The sequence below is a fragment of the Callorhinchus milii genome, unplaced genomic scaffold, assembly GCF_018977255.1.
Source record: "Callorhinchus milii isolate IMCB2004 unplaced genomic scaffold, IMCB_Cmil_1.0 Scaffold5, whole genome shotgun sequence".
NCBI lineage: Eukaryota > Metazoa > Chordata > Chondrichthyes > Chimaeriformes > Callorhinchidae > Callorhinchus > Callorhinchus milii.
The window spans coordinates 30,522,816-30,537,843 of record NW_024704746.1 but is presented as its reverse complement, the minus strand read 5'-3'; the positions used below and the strand labels follow the sequence as shown (position 1 = coordinate 30,537,843).

At 38.2% G+C, this 15,028-nt stretch overlaps 1 protein-coding gene across 5 annotated transcripts in view; it reads left to right on the top strand.

The window, feature by feature from the left end:
• Window positions 1–15,028, top strand: part of ppfibp1b (PPFIA binding protein 1b) — a 64,810-nt gene that overhangs the window by 21,555 nt on the left and 28,227 nt on the right. For all 5 annotated transcript variants that reach the window (XM_007895408.2, XM_007895407.2, XM_007895406.2 and 2 more), the window contains exons 2-3: window positions 7,525–7,618; window positions 10,942–11,147. In XM_007895408.2, coding sequence (XP_007893599.1) covers window positions 7,558–7,618; window positions 10,942–11,147 — 267 coding nt within the window. In that variant the 5' untranslated portion in view covers window positions 7,525–7,557. The remainder of the gene's footprint in view (window positions 1–7,524; window positions 7,619–10,941; window positions 11,148–15,028) is intronic.

The following is a 15,028-nucleotide window of genomic DNA, read 5'->3' as shown; positions in this document are numbered from 1 at the left end:
CGTTTCACCCACAAAATATACAGTCAACTCACTTTACAGTATATTCTGTGTAAGCACTTTGAGATGTCTCGAAGATGTGATAAGGCAAGGATCAAATGCAAGGATTATTATTGTAATTATTATATGTAGGTCTTTTTAATAGTAATTATACACCACAGGCTGAGCAAGTACACCAATAATAGCACATAGCTCACTCTTTGAGACATGATGTTCATTGAAAAAAAATGTACAGGACATTAATCATTGATCATTCTTCACATTGATTTAATTCACATTGATTTAATTATATACTGCATAATAAAATAGTTTAACTTCAAGCTCCAAATGTTTGTAAAATGATCCAGAAGTACTTTGTTTGTGCTCACAATGCATTATATGTTTTGGTGCCCTTTTTCCTTCAATGTTAAGGTCCATGTTCAGCTGAAAGATGATACTTGTCCAGATCTTCTTTTAAATACACTGTTTATTTCAGGGAAGCTAACTCGCGTCTGATTTTTTTTTCTGACTTGCAGGCCAGACATTCTCGACTCATGCAGGGTAAAGCAGCTACTGTAACATTAATTATACCTTTTGTACATTTCTTCAATGACAGTCTTAAAAATATCTTGATACCACAAACATCATTTGACATTAAGATATAAAGGTGTATTAATTTCACAGTGAGCAAATCTGTATATTTATGGAAAGATCGTTGAAAAATCATGGCATAAGAAGTCAATTTAATCCCATCAAGCTAATTTCTACAAAAAGGTTCAAATGTCCAATAACCAACTAGTAACTATCCTCTTGGGAAAAGGTAAGCAGGGTCTCATTAGAGCAGAACTGCCTCTAAGTTGATGTGCCTGGCAATGGAATAAAGGAATTTATCCTCTGATGCAGTCTTGACAGTCTGAATTCTGAGTCAGGCATGTCGGCAGTACTCCCAAGTATAGTTTATTACAGACCAGTCAGCCTGGCTTGTCAGCAGGACTTGGAGGGGAAAACCAGGCATTGGGGGCAGAGAATCTTTCTACTTGACTCCCATTAGCCCTGTGAGCCAAAGTCGTTGGGGTACGCTTAGTGACCATAATATTTTGCAGTCAACTATAATAATCCTTGCCTTTGATATAGCACCTTATTATGTCTTGGAGACGTCTCAAAGCGATTCACAGAATACACTGTAAAGTGAATTGACTGTATATTTTGTGGGCGAAACTAGCATCGAAACTTCAAAAGATTCAGTTTGAGATCTTAGTTCAGGAGGGGATGGAAGCTTGTATGCTTGATATCATCTTAAGAGTGTGTTCATCGAAAGAGTATATTCTAGTTAGGCTTTTGGTACATAAAATTTGTGTCCAAGTAGTTCTTCGTGGCTGCCAAGTCCTGGACTAAACAGTGTGGTGGTTTTATAGTAAAACTAGCTGTACACATTGAGGCTACGCTTGCAACTAGTTTCATTTAATCATCCTTCTCTCTTTCGGTTGGCCTTGAAAGCCTTGATCTTCCCTTTTTAGGGGGTCTTTATCCCTTCAGATTAGGAAAATGTGCTATTGAACTCATTAGCATCCCTTGTTCACATATTTGCACACACATCCTGGTTGGGAGGACTCCTGGGTGAAGTCCATATATGTGTGATGAGCTTGTTTAGATCACAATAGGAGATCCCTAGAAAAGAAAATGCCCATGACTCTCCCGCGAGCAAGAACTTTCCAATGAGGTATAAATCATGTCTCTTCATCAATCGGTTATTGTACTTTAGTGGACCGACATACACAGATATTTCGTCTTTATTGATATAGATGGGGAAGCAGCACTGAGGGAGGCTCCAGACTACATTGACCTGTTGCTGAGCTGCCTGGAATGGCAGCCCCCTGGGGCTGAACTGGCTGCAAGGTGATGTGTTTGGGGACAGAATGTCAAAATCAGATCCTCTGTTACAGTCTCTAGTCTTTGTTGAGCTTGATCTGCAGAATTCCATAGCATTGCTACGCACTATCTGGAATTAGATAAGTAGGGTGTGTCCTTGCAGAGAGAAAGAGTGCACATTCCATTCCATGGAAATTTTCATGCTTAGGTAGCATGCATATGTGGGACTATGATTTGGTTTGGATACTCTGAAGTATGATGATTTTTTTTGTCTGGCTGACCAAACAAAACTTGTACAGTTCATTCCAGTTGCTTACCACAGAAACCTTTCAATATGATATTTATTCAGTTGGCAGACCTGAGCAAATGATTGTAAGCGATGAAGTCGTTCAGAGAAGATGACATTTTCTGCTTTTTCCTACAGTCATGAATTGAAGTAAAATACATCTTCCAATTGTTAACTGCATATTCAAAATGCAAATTGATTTTTACACCTTTTTATGTTACTGAAAATAATTTGCAATCACTTCTAGCAATAAGTCAATTTGGAGCAGGAAATTGCATTTGTATCTCTATGGGGGTTTGAGAACTCTGCAATTGCAACTAAGCATATGCACAGAAAGAAACTAACAGACGCCAACTGGTTATTTGTTGGATGTTATTTAAAGAGCTGTGAGCAAGACTACCTCTTTAATAACATTTACAATAGGTTATTTAATGGATTGCTGCAGAATGCAAGGGATTGGGCTTCAATGGAGACTGAATCAATTTGCGCCCCTGCAATTATATAGTAAAACTCACACAATTCGTATCGGTTGGGACCATAACATTTAATATGACTTGCGTAAGTCCAAGTTGCAGGGAAGCTGTGTAAGTCGTACAAAATCTGATGATGTCAATCCACACTGTGGCATTGGTAATTAGAACACATGATCACCAGAAATGTTAATGCAAGTCTTGATAGTTTGAGTTTTTTTTACTAACTTGAGAGGAAGTTGCATGTAGTTTCCAAACTATTCAGGTACAAATTTATAATGAAATAAAACCCATGCTGTAAGAAGGCACTACTTGTTTTGTTGTGGATTGACTTAGCAGTTCAACTTATTGTGCTCAGATGAAAATTGAAGGGCTGCTGCCAACTTGGGTTTCATCCAGACATTCCGGAAATTTTGATATTGTCAGTTCATGCCAGTCACTTTGACCAATTTCAAAATCACTATAGTTGCTTGAAAAAAAGTCCCACTGATTGAAAGAAGAGGGTCTGACCAGATTTTGGCAAATGTGCCTTGCACAATTGAGGATAAATTAAATTGGAAATGAGAATTTTTCTGTTCCTGGCTAATAAAATGAAGATTCTGCTCAGCTTGGCATGCAGCTCTGGCTCAGTGACAGTTCTGTTTTAACATGTTTTGCACATTCTTTCAATCTTAAGTAGACTTGTGATGGTGTTGGGTGTGGTGTGCACACTGCCATATGTATAGGAATTGAAATATTAAAATTGATCCAAGTTTTCAACAAACTCATTTAAATTAACAGATTTCAGAGTACAGTACACACATATCCCCTCTTCTTTAGACTTCTTCTGATTTTGTACTGCCCAGTGTAATTCCTTAGTTTAATTTCTGTGAATATAAATGAATATGCGAATATGAAATCTTAAGCTTCAAAAGAAAGAATATCAGCATTCTTGTTTTTGAATACAAGAACAAGAATAATGTGCTGCATCAAAATATACACTTATTAGGAAATTGGGAATGAGCACGAATGTTCCTCGCTATGTTTGGGTGCACCACATCAAACCACTTGAAACACAATTTACTATTGAAGCTTAAGATTTCATATTGGGATGTTAGTGGAAGGTATATAAATATTTTGAAAACAGCTCAGCATTACCTGATTAGACAGAACTGATGGGGTTAATTGCACAAACTCACTTCTGTCATTTAATCCCATTACCTGAAGAGTTTTCAGGATTTCATCCAAAGGCTCAGTGGGTAAATATGCTCTGATATGGAGCCATATGTATCAGCAAGTACTTGTATTCAATCCCTAGTCTATTAGATGATCTTGGGCAGTTGTGACAGCAGTAACTTTGATAGCAATGCATGACTAGGCATGAAATCAACTGAGGTGCTTGCTTCCAGTAAAGTTTCAGAAGCTCGTGTTGGAGCATGAATATGAACTTTTGGGCCTGGGTTTATTTGCGAACAGCTCCATAATGTAATAACTTGTTAATAGTTGCCTATATGCTCACAAGTGGAAGAGTTATCATTTGGGTAAGGTGATTGAGTGGCCACCGCACCCAGGAAGCTGTACTCCCAGCATGAGTCATCAGTCACCTTCAGGAGAGGAGTAGAGAAAATCTGTAGGATGTGGATTAATGATTACCAATGGTCATCGTTGCTTTGGAGATTACTAATTACATTTGATAACAGATTCTGACTTTGCACTGTGTGCTATTGGCTAAGGCGCCAATGGAAATTGAGTGCTGTGCATTATTTTCTTAACCAAGTGGGTTGATTAAAATTACTAATCTGTTACTATTAAGATTCGAACCGAGGAATAACATTGTTACCTTTTAAAACGAGTGTTAGCTGGACTTAGTTGGTGGCATTCTTGCCTCTGAGTCAGAAGGTTTTTGAGTTCTATGTCAGTACTTTGAATTCATAGTCTAAGATGATACTCCAGTGTAGTGCTGAGAGTGTCCTGCATTGTTGAAGGTTCTGTCTTTTGGATGTGACATTAAAACAAGGTCTTGACTACCTGCTAAAGTGGACACTAAAGATCCTGTGGCACGATGTAAAAAGACAAGGGAGTTTCTCCTAGACCTGGCCAACAATTCCCCCATATAAAACTGGTCATTCACTTCTTTGCTACTACTGTGTGCAAATTAAGTGGCACACTACTTGATAGGTCAATAATGGAAAAACAAGCATAGGAATGAAACATTTTATCTGAGAAGTCTAAAACTGACAAAATTAGCAATTAAAGTAGAGTTTATTAAAAAGTTATTCAGCCTCTGATACCATGTTGAGTGGCTAAGGCTCAACCGCACAGTAGAAATCCCTTGAATTGAGATGTTTCTGTTTTGTGAGAACGTGTTAAATTCTAATCAGTACTTTATAATGAGGAAACTAGCTTTGATGAAAATGTTAGAAGACTGAAGGAGTCTTTCTTCACAATTGTTTTGCTCTCCCTACTGCAGGATGAGAGGTGAAGTAATAACAGTATGGTGATCATGAAAGGGGGTGGGGGGGGGGGCAGGGTTGAGTGGATTTAACAAAGGGATAAATATATAAAGAATTTATATTTTTGTCATTAATGCAAATCTATTCTCCAAATTATTACGTCATGTTTGTAAAGGATACTGCAGTAGCATTTTTTAAATTCCCGAAAGGGTATTATTGATAACTATATTTTAATTCCTTTACTGACCAGACACAAACAAAGCAATGACTGTAACTAACAATGGTTCTCTCATGCTAATGCTAACTGAAAGTTTGATATGCAGCCATGAAGAATCCTTTCACAGTATGAATCGATTAAAGAGGCATTGCAGTTGGTTAGAAGGAATTTCGGTTGCATAATTTTGTTGCATTGTCATAAACATTTTGGACAGTTTTCTAAATTATATTCTGATTGAAAAGGAAGGAAAATGCGAAGTAAAAGTTTAGAAGTACAATTAATTTATTTGCAGATAAACTGTTCTTAATTCTTTAATGTAACATCTCCAGCATTGTTATAAATCACAGTGTGTTGAGACTGTTGTATAAGGTACTATAACATGCTATTTTTTTATTCAGGGAACATATGGAATTTTTTCTAATGGGTATATGCTAGAGCAGTAGGCAACCATGGTTCTAGGAACGGTGATAATGTGTGAAACATCAGTTATACTTGCTCTGCATTAATTCTCTGAAAAGAGACCTTAGTGTTGTGTAACATGATGGCAGATCACCATATAATAAGAAAATACCCAGGGACCTCAGAATAATTATCTGTGACTGCAGTTGCAAATTTTGCTTTATTAGAGCAATGAACCAGTAAGATTGTCAGCTGTTTGTCTAGACAAAGTCTACTGTATTATGCCTGAGGATTCAGATTAATTTTGAAAAAAAAGCCAGCAAAGATCTTTATTGATCTTATTCAGTGATTCTCTTCCTGAAAAAGTGCTCTTTGTTCTTAGATACGATGTATAATTAATGTAATTTATTACCTGCAATATTACAAAATTATTTTCTGAATTAATGGTAGGATTTCTCCTCTTGCTACTAATAACTTTCAGTTATCTGGAAACTGAGGCAATAAACTGCTCTAATGCTGATGAAATGGTCAGGCTCCAGGCTAGGTTAGAATTTTCTGACCTATTAAATGTTTCACTATTTGTGGCTAATTTGAGTTGGGTGAATATGATGGTCGCCACTGCTGAAAATAATTGCAGGTAACTACTAAAAATGCTTCCAATATGTATTATTCTATAAGCAACCTATCAGCGAATGCTGTGAAAGTTATGAATCTAAAAGAAGATAGATTAGTGAACATAATGAGCTAAGAAGGCAGAGGAAAAACAATGTTAGAATCTAAACAGTATCTTAACGGAGTCCTGTAGCTCAGTGGTTAGAGCACTCGCATTGCAAGTGAGAGACCTGAGTTCAATTCCAGGTCAGGGCGAAACCTTGGGCAAGTTTCCTTACTCCACACACCTAATAATAATCCCTCCAAAACCAAAAACAATAATAAATTGGTCATTTTCGATCTACAACTGTTTGTGGGACATTGCTGTGTGCAATTGGCTGCCGCGTTCGCCCACAAATATACAGTCAATTCACTTTACAGTGTGTTCTGTGAAGCGCTTTGGGACGTCCTCCCGACGTGAAAAGCGCTATATCAAATGCAAGGATTATTATTATTATTATTATTAACAATACAGTATTAATAAAAAAAAGGTCTCAGATCACTAGTAGTGTTGGGGCCACTGTGACGTCTGGGAATGGTTTTTTTGCTGCATTCATTGTAAAACTTTTCCAGAGTAAATTATGCTGTTTTTTTTAAAAAAAACAAATGGAGTAGCATTGTCACAACTTGCAAGCTGCTTTTAATGACTATTGTTTAACACACATATCAGTATCTAGCGCTTAGCAGGTATGCTAGTTTTTGCGATGACATCATCCTTCAGGATTGTGCTTAGAAGGGGGCAAAGGGCCTTCTAGTGATTGCAAGATTGGTTTTGATAAAAATACTTTTTGGCCCATCTGATCTCCTTCCAGAAGACCCAATTTTCCATCCCTCATTCACAGCATCAAGCTGGTTTTTAAATGAATCCAATGTCCTGACCTCAACCACCTTGTAACCGGTCATTAATTGCCCTCCAAGGGAAAGTATCTATCATATACAGTATTCATACTGTTTTTTTTTCTTCCTTTTATTTAAGATGTGATTTAAAGCCTTCCCAAAGAAGTATTTCAAACTTTAGTGATGCCTCTCTTTTCCCTTTTGTCTCTTCCCAATAAACTATGATACCCTACTGGCAACCTTGTGGTACAATAAGTAATCAGAGTGACAGTAAAACCTCATTAGCTCTTAAAATTAAGGGGGTTTTGTGTACTACTGTTTCTGTATGACTACATTGTAAATTAATATAGTGGTTACTGTAGTAATACTCTGTTCCTTTTATTTCAGATTTGGCATTGACTGATTTACAAGGAAAGGAAGATGACCGATGCTAGTGAGATGTTAGCTGCTGCTTTGGAGCAGATGGATGGTATTATAGCAGGTAAAAGATGGCCAAGAATCATTTAACCACTTCAGTTTCTATCTATTAATGGTTGCAACTTATTTTGTTTGTGTTCATTTAATTATTTATGTGCTTCCATACTCATTACAATGATTTTCTGGATCTATATTTCAGTTGTGTGTACTGACTGATGCCAAAAATGAATAGAACAGTGTATTGAATATATTGTCTGGATTTTATATGAAAAGTTCATTAACTGATTATTACTGGAACTGTATTCTAGACTCTGAAACAAAAAAATTACTTGTTAAATTATATATGGAGTAACCATTTAAGCACTTTGATACACCCTCCAGATCTAAATTGTATTTTATCTTTCTGTTGTGGCAGATAATCCTCATCAATGGCCGTAATTATGGAAGGCGCTTTAGAATATCCAGACTATTTACAGGGGAAAAGTGTTTTGTATAGGAGAGTTTTTTTTCAATGCATTACATTCCTGCCTTCATTTATTTTCAGCAATGATTGTACAGTAGAAAAATACCACTGGAAATCCTCAATTGTAATCCTCTTCTACACCACTGAGGTGATGCAATATTAATACAATCAGACCTCATTAGATACACAATAGTTTGGGACAATAAAATGAGATCAAGCATTTATAGAGCAATTGTTAGTCAGAACTTCAATGATATCGGCTTGCCTTTGATATCACTGCTGAAATCACCAAACCGCACTGCAGCTAGTTGGCAATTGCTCTCAAGAGCATTCCCAGCAATTACTGGGGCACTAGGAAGCCTCATGCATGCTGTATTCAGGAAGCTGGCCATTAAATGTTTGAAGTATACAACACTTCCAGTCAATCCATAGTAGGATAGAATGTACAACGCAGTAGTAAGCCATTTGATCCTTTTTTTATTGAATCTGTTGTGTATATAGATTCAATTTGTATGTATAACAGCATCTAATTGTATTACTTGTTTAACTGATCTATAGGAGGAATCTGTTGCAATTCAGTTAGTTCAGCATATATAGCCATTATTTGCACTAATTATCAGCAGATCATGCCTTGAAGCCTTTATTTCACCTTTAATGTGGGACAGTAATGCGATTGAGAATTTCTTCTGCTAGATAGGCACTCAATTGGTACTCGGTTTTGATCAGAAAATTGTGGGTTCATGTCCGAGGATATCAGCTACTGGCTGACATTTTGGTGCAGTGCTGAGGAGGGGTGTATGGTCGGAGGTGGCATCTTTTGCAATGAGCCGTGAAACCAAATTCCTGTCAACTGGACATTAAAGATTCCCATGCCACTATACAAAAAGAGAATCCTCAAGAATAATTGTTTATTCGTGTTATGGTTGTTTGTGGGACCATGCAGATAAAAATGGCTGTTTTTCACGGCCTCGCTCCCTCCTATCTCTCCGACCTACTATCCCCCTACCTACCTGTCCGTACCCTCCGTTCCTCTGGCTCCGGTCTGCTCCACATCCCCCGCCCCAACCACCCTACCATGGGTGGCCTTCAGCCTCTCAGCCCCGAGGCTCTGGAACTCTATCCCCCAGTGCCTTCGCCGCTTCCTCCCTCTCCTTCTTCAAGGCCGGTCTCAAGACCTTTCTCTTTGACCGTGCCTTCAGCTCCCCTCTCGACTCTCTACCCCCTCCTCGCTCCCTCCCTTCCCTCCCCTCACCCTGACCATTTCCCCCCCTGCTCGGGTCCTGACCCAACTGTACAGAGCCTTGGGACGTCCTCCCGTCGCGAAAGGCGCTCTATAAATGGAATTTTGTTGTTGTTTACAGTTTTTGAAACGGCATAATATGACTGAAGGACGTTGAATTGATACTGAAAAAATCCATACAATATATTAAAATAAAGCCTTATATAAAACTCAGTAGTCTATAATTTTTTATACACTCAAATAGTAGGGTAAGGTTTCTCTTTGAAATTAGAGCCTTTAGCAGTATTATGTATTTTGCTGTAGGCATCTTTGCATGAATATCAGCCTGTGTAAATTGTAAATCATCGGCATTCCGAACGCTTCCCTTCACAAGCTGCAGATCATCCAAAACTCTGCAACTCTCACACACCAGGCTCCTCGACCCCATCACTCCCACCCTCACCCGACTCCACTGTCTCCTTATCCCTCAGAGGATCGAGTTCAAGATCCTCGTCCTCACCTTCAAGGCTTTGCCCTCTTTCTGACCTGCTGAATCCGTACCTCCGTTCTAATTAATTAATCCTTGCATTTGATATAGCGCTTTTCACGTCGGGAGGACGTCCCAAAGCGCTTCACAGAACACACTGTAAAGTGAATTGACTGTATATTTGTGGGCGAACGCGGCAGCCAATTGCGCACAGCGATGTCCCACAAACAGTCGTAGATTGAAAATGACCAATTTATTATTGTTTTTGGTTTTGGAGGGATTATTATTAGGCTCTGTGTGGAGTAAGGAAACTTGCCCAAGGTTTCACCCTCTGCCTGGAATTGAACTCAGGTCTCCCGCTTGCAAAGCGAGTGCTCTAACCACTGAGCTACAGGGCTCCACGGCTCTCCACGGTTCATCAGGCTCTGGCCTGCTCCATGTCTCCCGCCCAACCCGCCCTACCATCGGTGGCTGGGCTTTCAGCCTCTCTGCCCCCACACTCTGGAACTCCATCCCACGGTCCCTTCGCCTCGTTTCCTCCCTTGCATCCTTCAAGGCCGATCTCAAGATCCTTCTCTTTGACCGCACCTTTTGTCTCCCTCCCACCTCTCTGCCTTCCCTCACCCATACACCACCCCTCCCCCATGCTCGGGCCCCCGACAGCTGACTGTTCAGCGCTTTGGGATGTCCTCCCGACGTGAAAGGTGCTCTATAAATGTAATTTTGTTTTTTAAAAAATTGATTAAGGAAACATAGTGTAATATAGTGATTATATATTGATTTATTAACAAGTGAAAGAACATCTTTCACGTCATGTAGGGATTTGTGACAATTCTTGGCACTGAAGAGATTTTAATTTGTTTTAGAATTTACACTGTATAGTTTTATGCATCTATGTTGTGGGGTGTACATAGAAATCTTTAGCCGAAAAGGGTGCCATTTGGTTACTGTGCCCAAAGGATCTGACTCCTAAATTGGCCTTCCTAATCAGCAGCATAATCACAACTAAGGGTTTTTCAACAAAAATCTTGGAAATTGAAAGACTGCAAAACCACAGGCATCTGGTTTTCAAGAGATTCTTAATCTGTACAGAAAATGAATGGTTTGCAAATGTGCACTAGTCATTTTACTGCCCACATTTTAAATTTTGGTTGATGCCTGACATTGTGTGATACGTGAGACAACATCAATTAATTTTTTTAATTCACATTTGACCAGGTTCAAAAACTTTAGACTACACAAATGGCCTGTTTGACTGCCAGTCGCCTACCTCTCCCTACATGGGTGGAATACGAGTTTTGCATCTAGTAGAGGATCTTCGTGGTCTGGTGGAAATGATGGAGAATGATGAAAAGGAAGGATTGCGCTGTCAGATTCCAGACTCCACTGCCGAGCTTCTGGGGGAATGGCTACAAAGTCATCTGGTAAATAATTTGTTTTGGACATTATACTTAAAATTGTTTTCAATCTTTTTCTGCTCACCACCCCATCCTGTTCTAATTTTTCTTAACTAAAGTGTGCCTTTTTCCTCAGTTACCTCTTTTAGTCTTGTTGGACGCTGCTCTTCTACTGCTGAGGATAACTAAAACCTCAATGGGATACAGATCCGAGAGTTCCATTGCACAATTAATTTTAAATGTTCAAGAAGTTTAAATTTACTTTGAACTTCCTGAATAGTTTAAAGTGGAGGCTAGGGAAAAGGAAGGGATTTTGCTGGAATAATGTTTTGTAAAGCTGGAGGAAGCAGTGATTAATGGGGATGAATGAAGAAGTATCTGCAGAGTTGAGTACATACATTACATACCCCTTTATCTTGTATGTTTTTAAAATGTATGATGATATACTGTAATGTGTGTGTATATATGAATGGGAGCCACTATTTGAACTGATGGTCAGCTAACAATGTCTGCTATGGGGAAAGAGCTGTAACAATTCGTAGCCCCGCAAGCACAGAGCTCTTGTTAAAGAACAATACCAAAGATACCGAAGAACTGCATAAAACTAGATTTGTGCAACACTAGTAAGTCTCCTTTATTTCTTACCTTTTAATCTTTTTTGCTGTTTCTGCTGTTTATATTTATAGCTAGGTGTATTTCCATGCTATTTGATTAGACTGATAAAACAAAAATGTAATAAAATGAACAAAACAAATCTCAGATCAAACTAAAATCCATAAAGCACTCTGGAACACTACCCTGCATGAAGGGCACTATACAAATGCAAACTGTTGTGAACAAAAGAGGTATAAAAACAATGTAATGTGCTCATTTTACATTGTTTTATATACCTCTTTTGATCACAAAAAGTGAACTATTTTCTTCTCTTCACTCCCCCCCCCCCACACACACACACACGCACACTCCAGAAATCAAACAAGATTCCAGAAGGAACTGCATACAAGTGAAATGTTAAACCTTGCTTTGAATTACTTTATTTGTTTCAGTTTGGTAGATTGCAGAAATGAATCTGATAGTGCCATCCTCTGGTGAATGCTTGTTATTACTATTTAATAGTTTTGTTGCTTTTGAATGTATTTTCTTCATAATATGCTGCAGTAGAATGTCAGTTATCTGCATGTCTGATCATCTGCATTAGGCTGTGAAGCAGAAATAAATGCAAGACTGTGAAACTAGCAAAAAAAACAATTTGGTTAAGAACATTTGTGAAGTGGTGCACATGTGCAAATCATACACGTATAGTAAGAGAAAGTTAGAGACTTTCTAATCTTACCACAGGAACCAGTCAGCACTCATTACGTGATCCAGCTGGCTATACACTTTGGGTTCCACACGCTGTTTGCACTATTAACAAACTACCTTGTAACAATACTGAAATATAAAAGTATTGGGAACTAAATGTCCAGGTTGTATGCAACTACCAGCTCCTGATGTGCACAACAATTCCAAATGTGCATATTTGTCAGTTTGCAAGACACCATTTACAGTAACTTCAGAAACGCTTCATCATTTTGTTTCTGTGTTTGGAGGGTGAGATTAAATTCTATATTGTAATCATCTATTTATATTAAAAAAAGGAACAGATCACTCTTGCATGTGTCAGATGGTACCTAATGAACCATAAAATATGCATTATGAACCACAAGCCACAGCAGCTGTTTCTGACAGTATGACAGCATTGAGTAATTTTGCTAACTTTGCTCCTAGGAAGAAAAATGAAACAGGTAGAAACGTTTTCAACAAAAGCTGTGTGACTACAAATCAGTTTGCATAATGCAATCCTGAGTTAAAGTAGATGGAAATTATCAGGGGTCCAATGAGTTCACAAAGATGATCAGTACATTGCTTTTGGTATTTATTGTGTGTTCAACAATGCAGCTGAAATCAAATGTTTGTATCCACTTATATTCATCATCTCCCACCTTGATTTTTCCATTGTCCTCCTTGCTAGTCTTCCCAGCTCCGCCATTTGTGAAATTCAATTAATTCAAAACTCTGCCTCGCTTATACTGAACTCATCTATACGGAACTCTGCACCCTCATACCCCTGTCCTTGCCAGGCTTTACTAGCTCCTTATGGCAAAATGGATCAGACCTGGGTTCATGCATGAAGAATAACAAAGCATACACTCTGCCACATTTATGTGTGTGTGTGTGTGTGTGTGTGTGTCCTCTCATTAGGAACCTCTGACCGCCCGTTTCATTTTATCACAGTACTGAGTATTTATTCTAAGATGGAGGTGGGAGGAGAAAAAGAGGGTAAATCTACACCCACAGTTGGTTTCATCGGGCTCTTTAGAGACTAAATTCGTTGACCTTCAATGCAAGGCAGGTGCATGATACTCTGAGGTGATCTATGTCACTTAATCACCTCTTCTACAATTTCTGTGTCGTTGAGTAATTCTGTAACTAAAGCTAAAAGTTAGACCATATTGCGAAGAGTCAATTTTATTTGGGGGAGAGGGGAGCGGCTGATGCATTGTACAAATTGTTCACTATATTTTGGCAATCTGCTCGTTCTTACAAACATGTTTACATTTTGCAGGCAAATAATTCTCATTCATTTTGACTAGATATTTGTTTTACACAAAAGGGGCTGTTAATTCATACATTTTAAATATTCTTAAAAGCCAATGATTTTTAGGAAGAATATGTATTTTTATCGGGTTTAGCATGTAGACAATAAAATGAACTTCATTGATGACTCTTAATTCATAGTAAGTATTGTACAATCCTGCTTGTGTTAAATAACCAGACTTCTGCAAAGTGGGAATAGCTTTGACTGGATCTTGATTAATTTAATCCACAAAAAAAATCCCTGCACTTTACAGTATATCCTATGAAGCGACGTAAACAGCACTGTACCAGATGCAAGTACTATTAATTATTCGTGATGGACAGCATTTTATTTGAACTACTGACAACCTTAACGATTTGTTTGCCTGTACAAACAGTGCTTGGAGCTTGTTCATGTTTTCGCCTGTGGAAGTGAACTGTCTTAAAGCAGATACTTTCCCTCTCCTGGGAGTAACTATGCTTTGAATAAACCGGGGGCACATTCCTGAGGTGATGACAATCATATTGTCAAGATTTTAAAGACCTTTCCAGTAGCACTGTGGATTAGCCTGGGACACCAGTGTTTTGCCAAATGGACAATAGAAGCAGGGTTCAGAATACAGCAAACCTTGTGTTGCTCTCCGCAGCAATGAAGCTCAATATTGTCCTGGTGCATCAGCAGTGAGCAACCCATTGTATCTGTATGTTCTTTCCAGTTTCCCTCCCCCCAAATAAGTATTGTTCTGAATGGCGAGAGATTTGGATATGTGCAAGCACTTCAAATGGCTAAAAATGGTAAGATGGATCTGCAATGTAAATGGTGTTCATTGCTCTTTGTGATTAGTAAAGCAGTTATTACAATTTATGTGGATTTGTTTTTAAAATAGCATAGTTAAAAAGACGTATATGACCAATTGGAATGTCTGACGTATTGGGAGCCATTGAGTCCACTATAAATTTTAAAGATAGTGATGAAAGAATGCAATGGGTGAAGAAACAAATTTGTAAGCTATTTTGATGCACGAATAGTTAGAATATATAAAGCCAACCGTGTGAATTTTTCAAATTAAACCAGTTAAACCAGTTATTTTCAACTCAATATATCTGAATTGATATTTCGAGAAAAAGTATACCCCCATTTTTGTAATTAATATCTTTGCATAGGGAAGTTTTTATCATACTAAATGGAACTAAATGGAATGCTTTGTCACCTTTCAATAAAGCCTACATGAACAAAATTGTAAATTTGGACAACATGTGGTCAGTCCATGCTTTTATTTCAGTTGTAAATT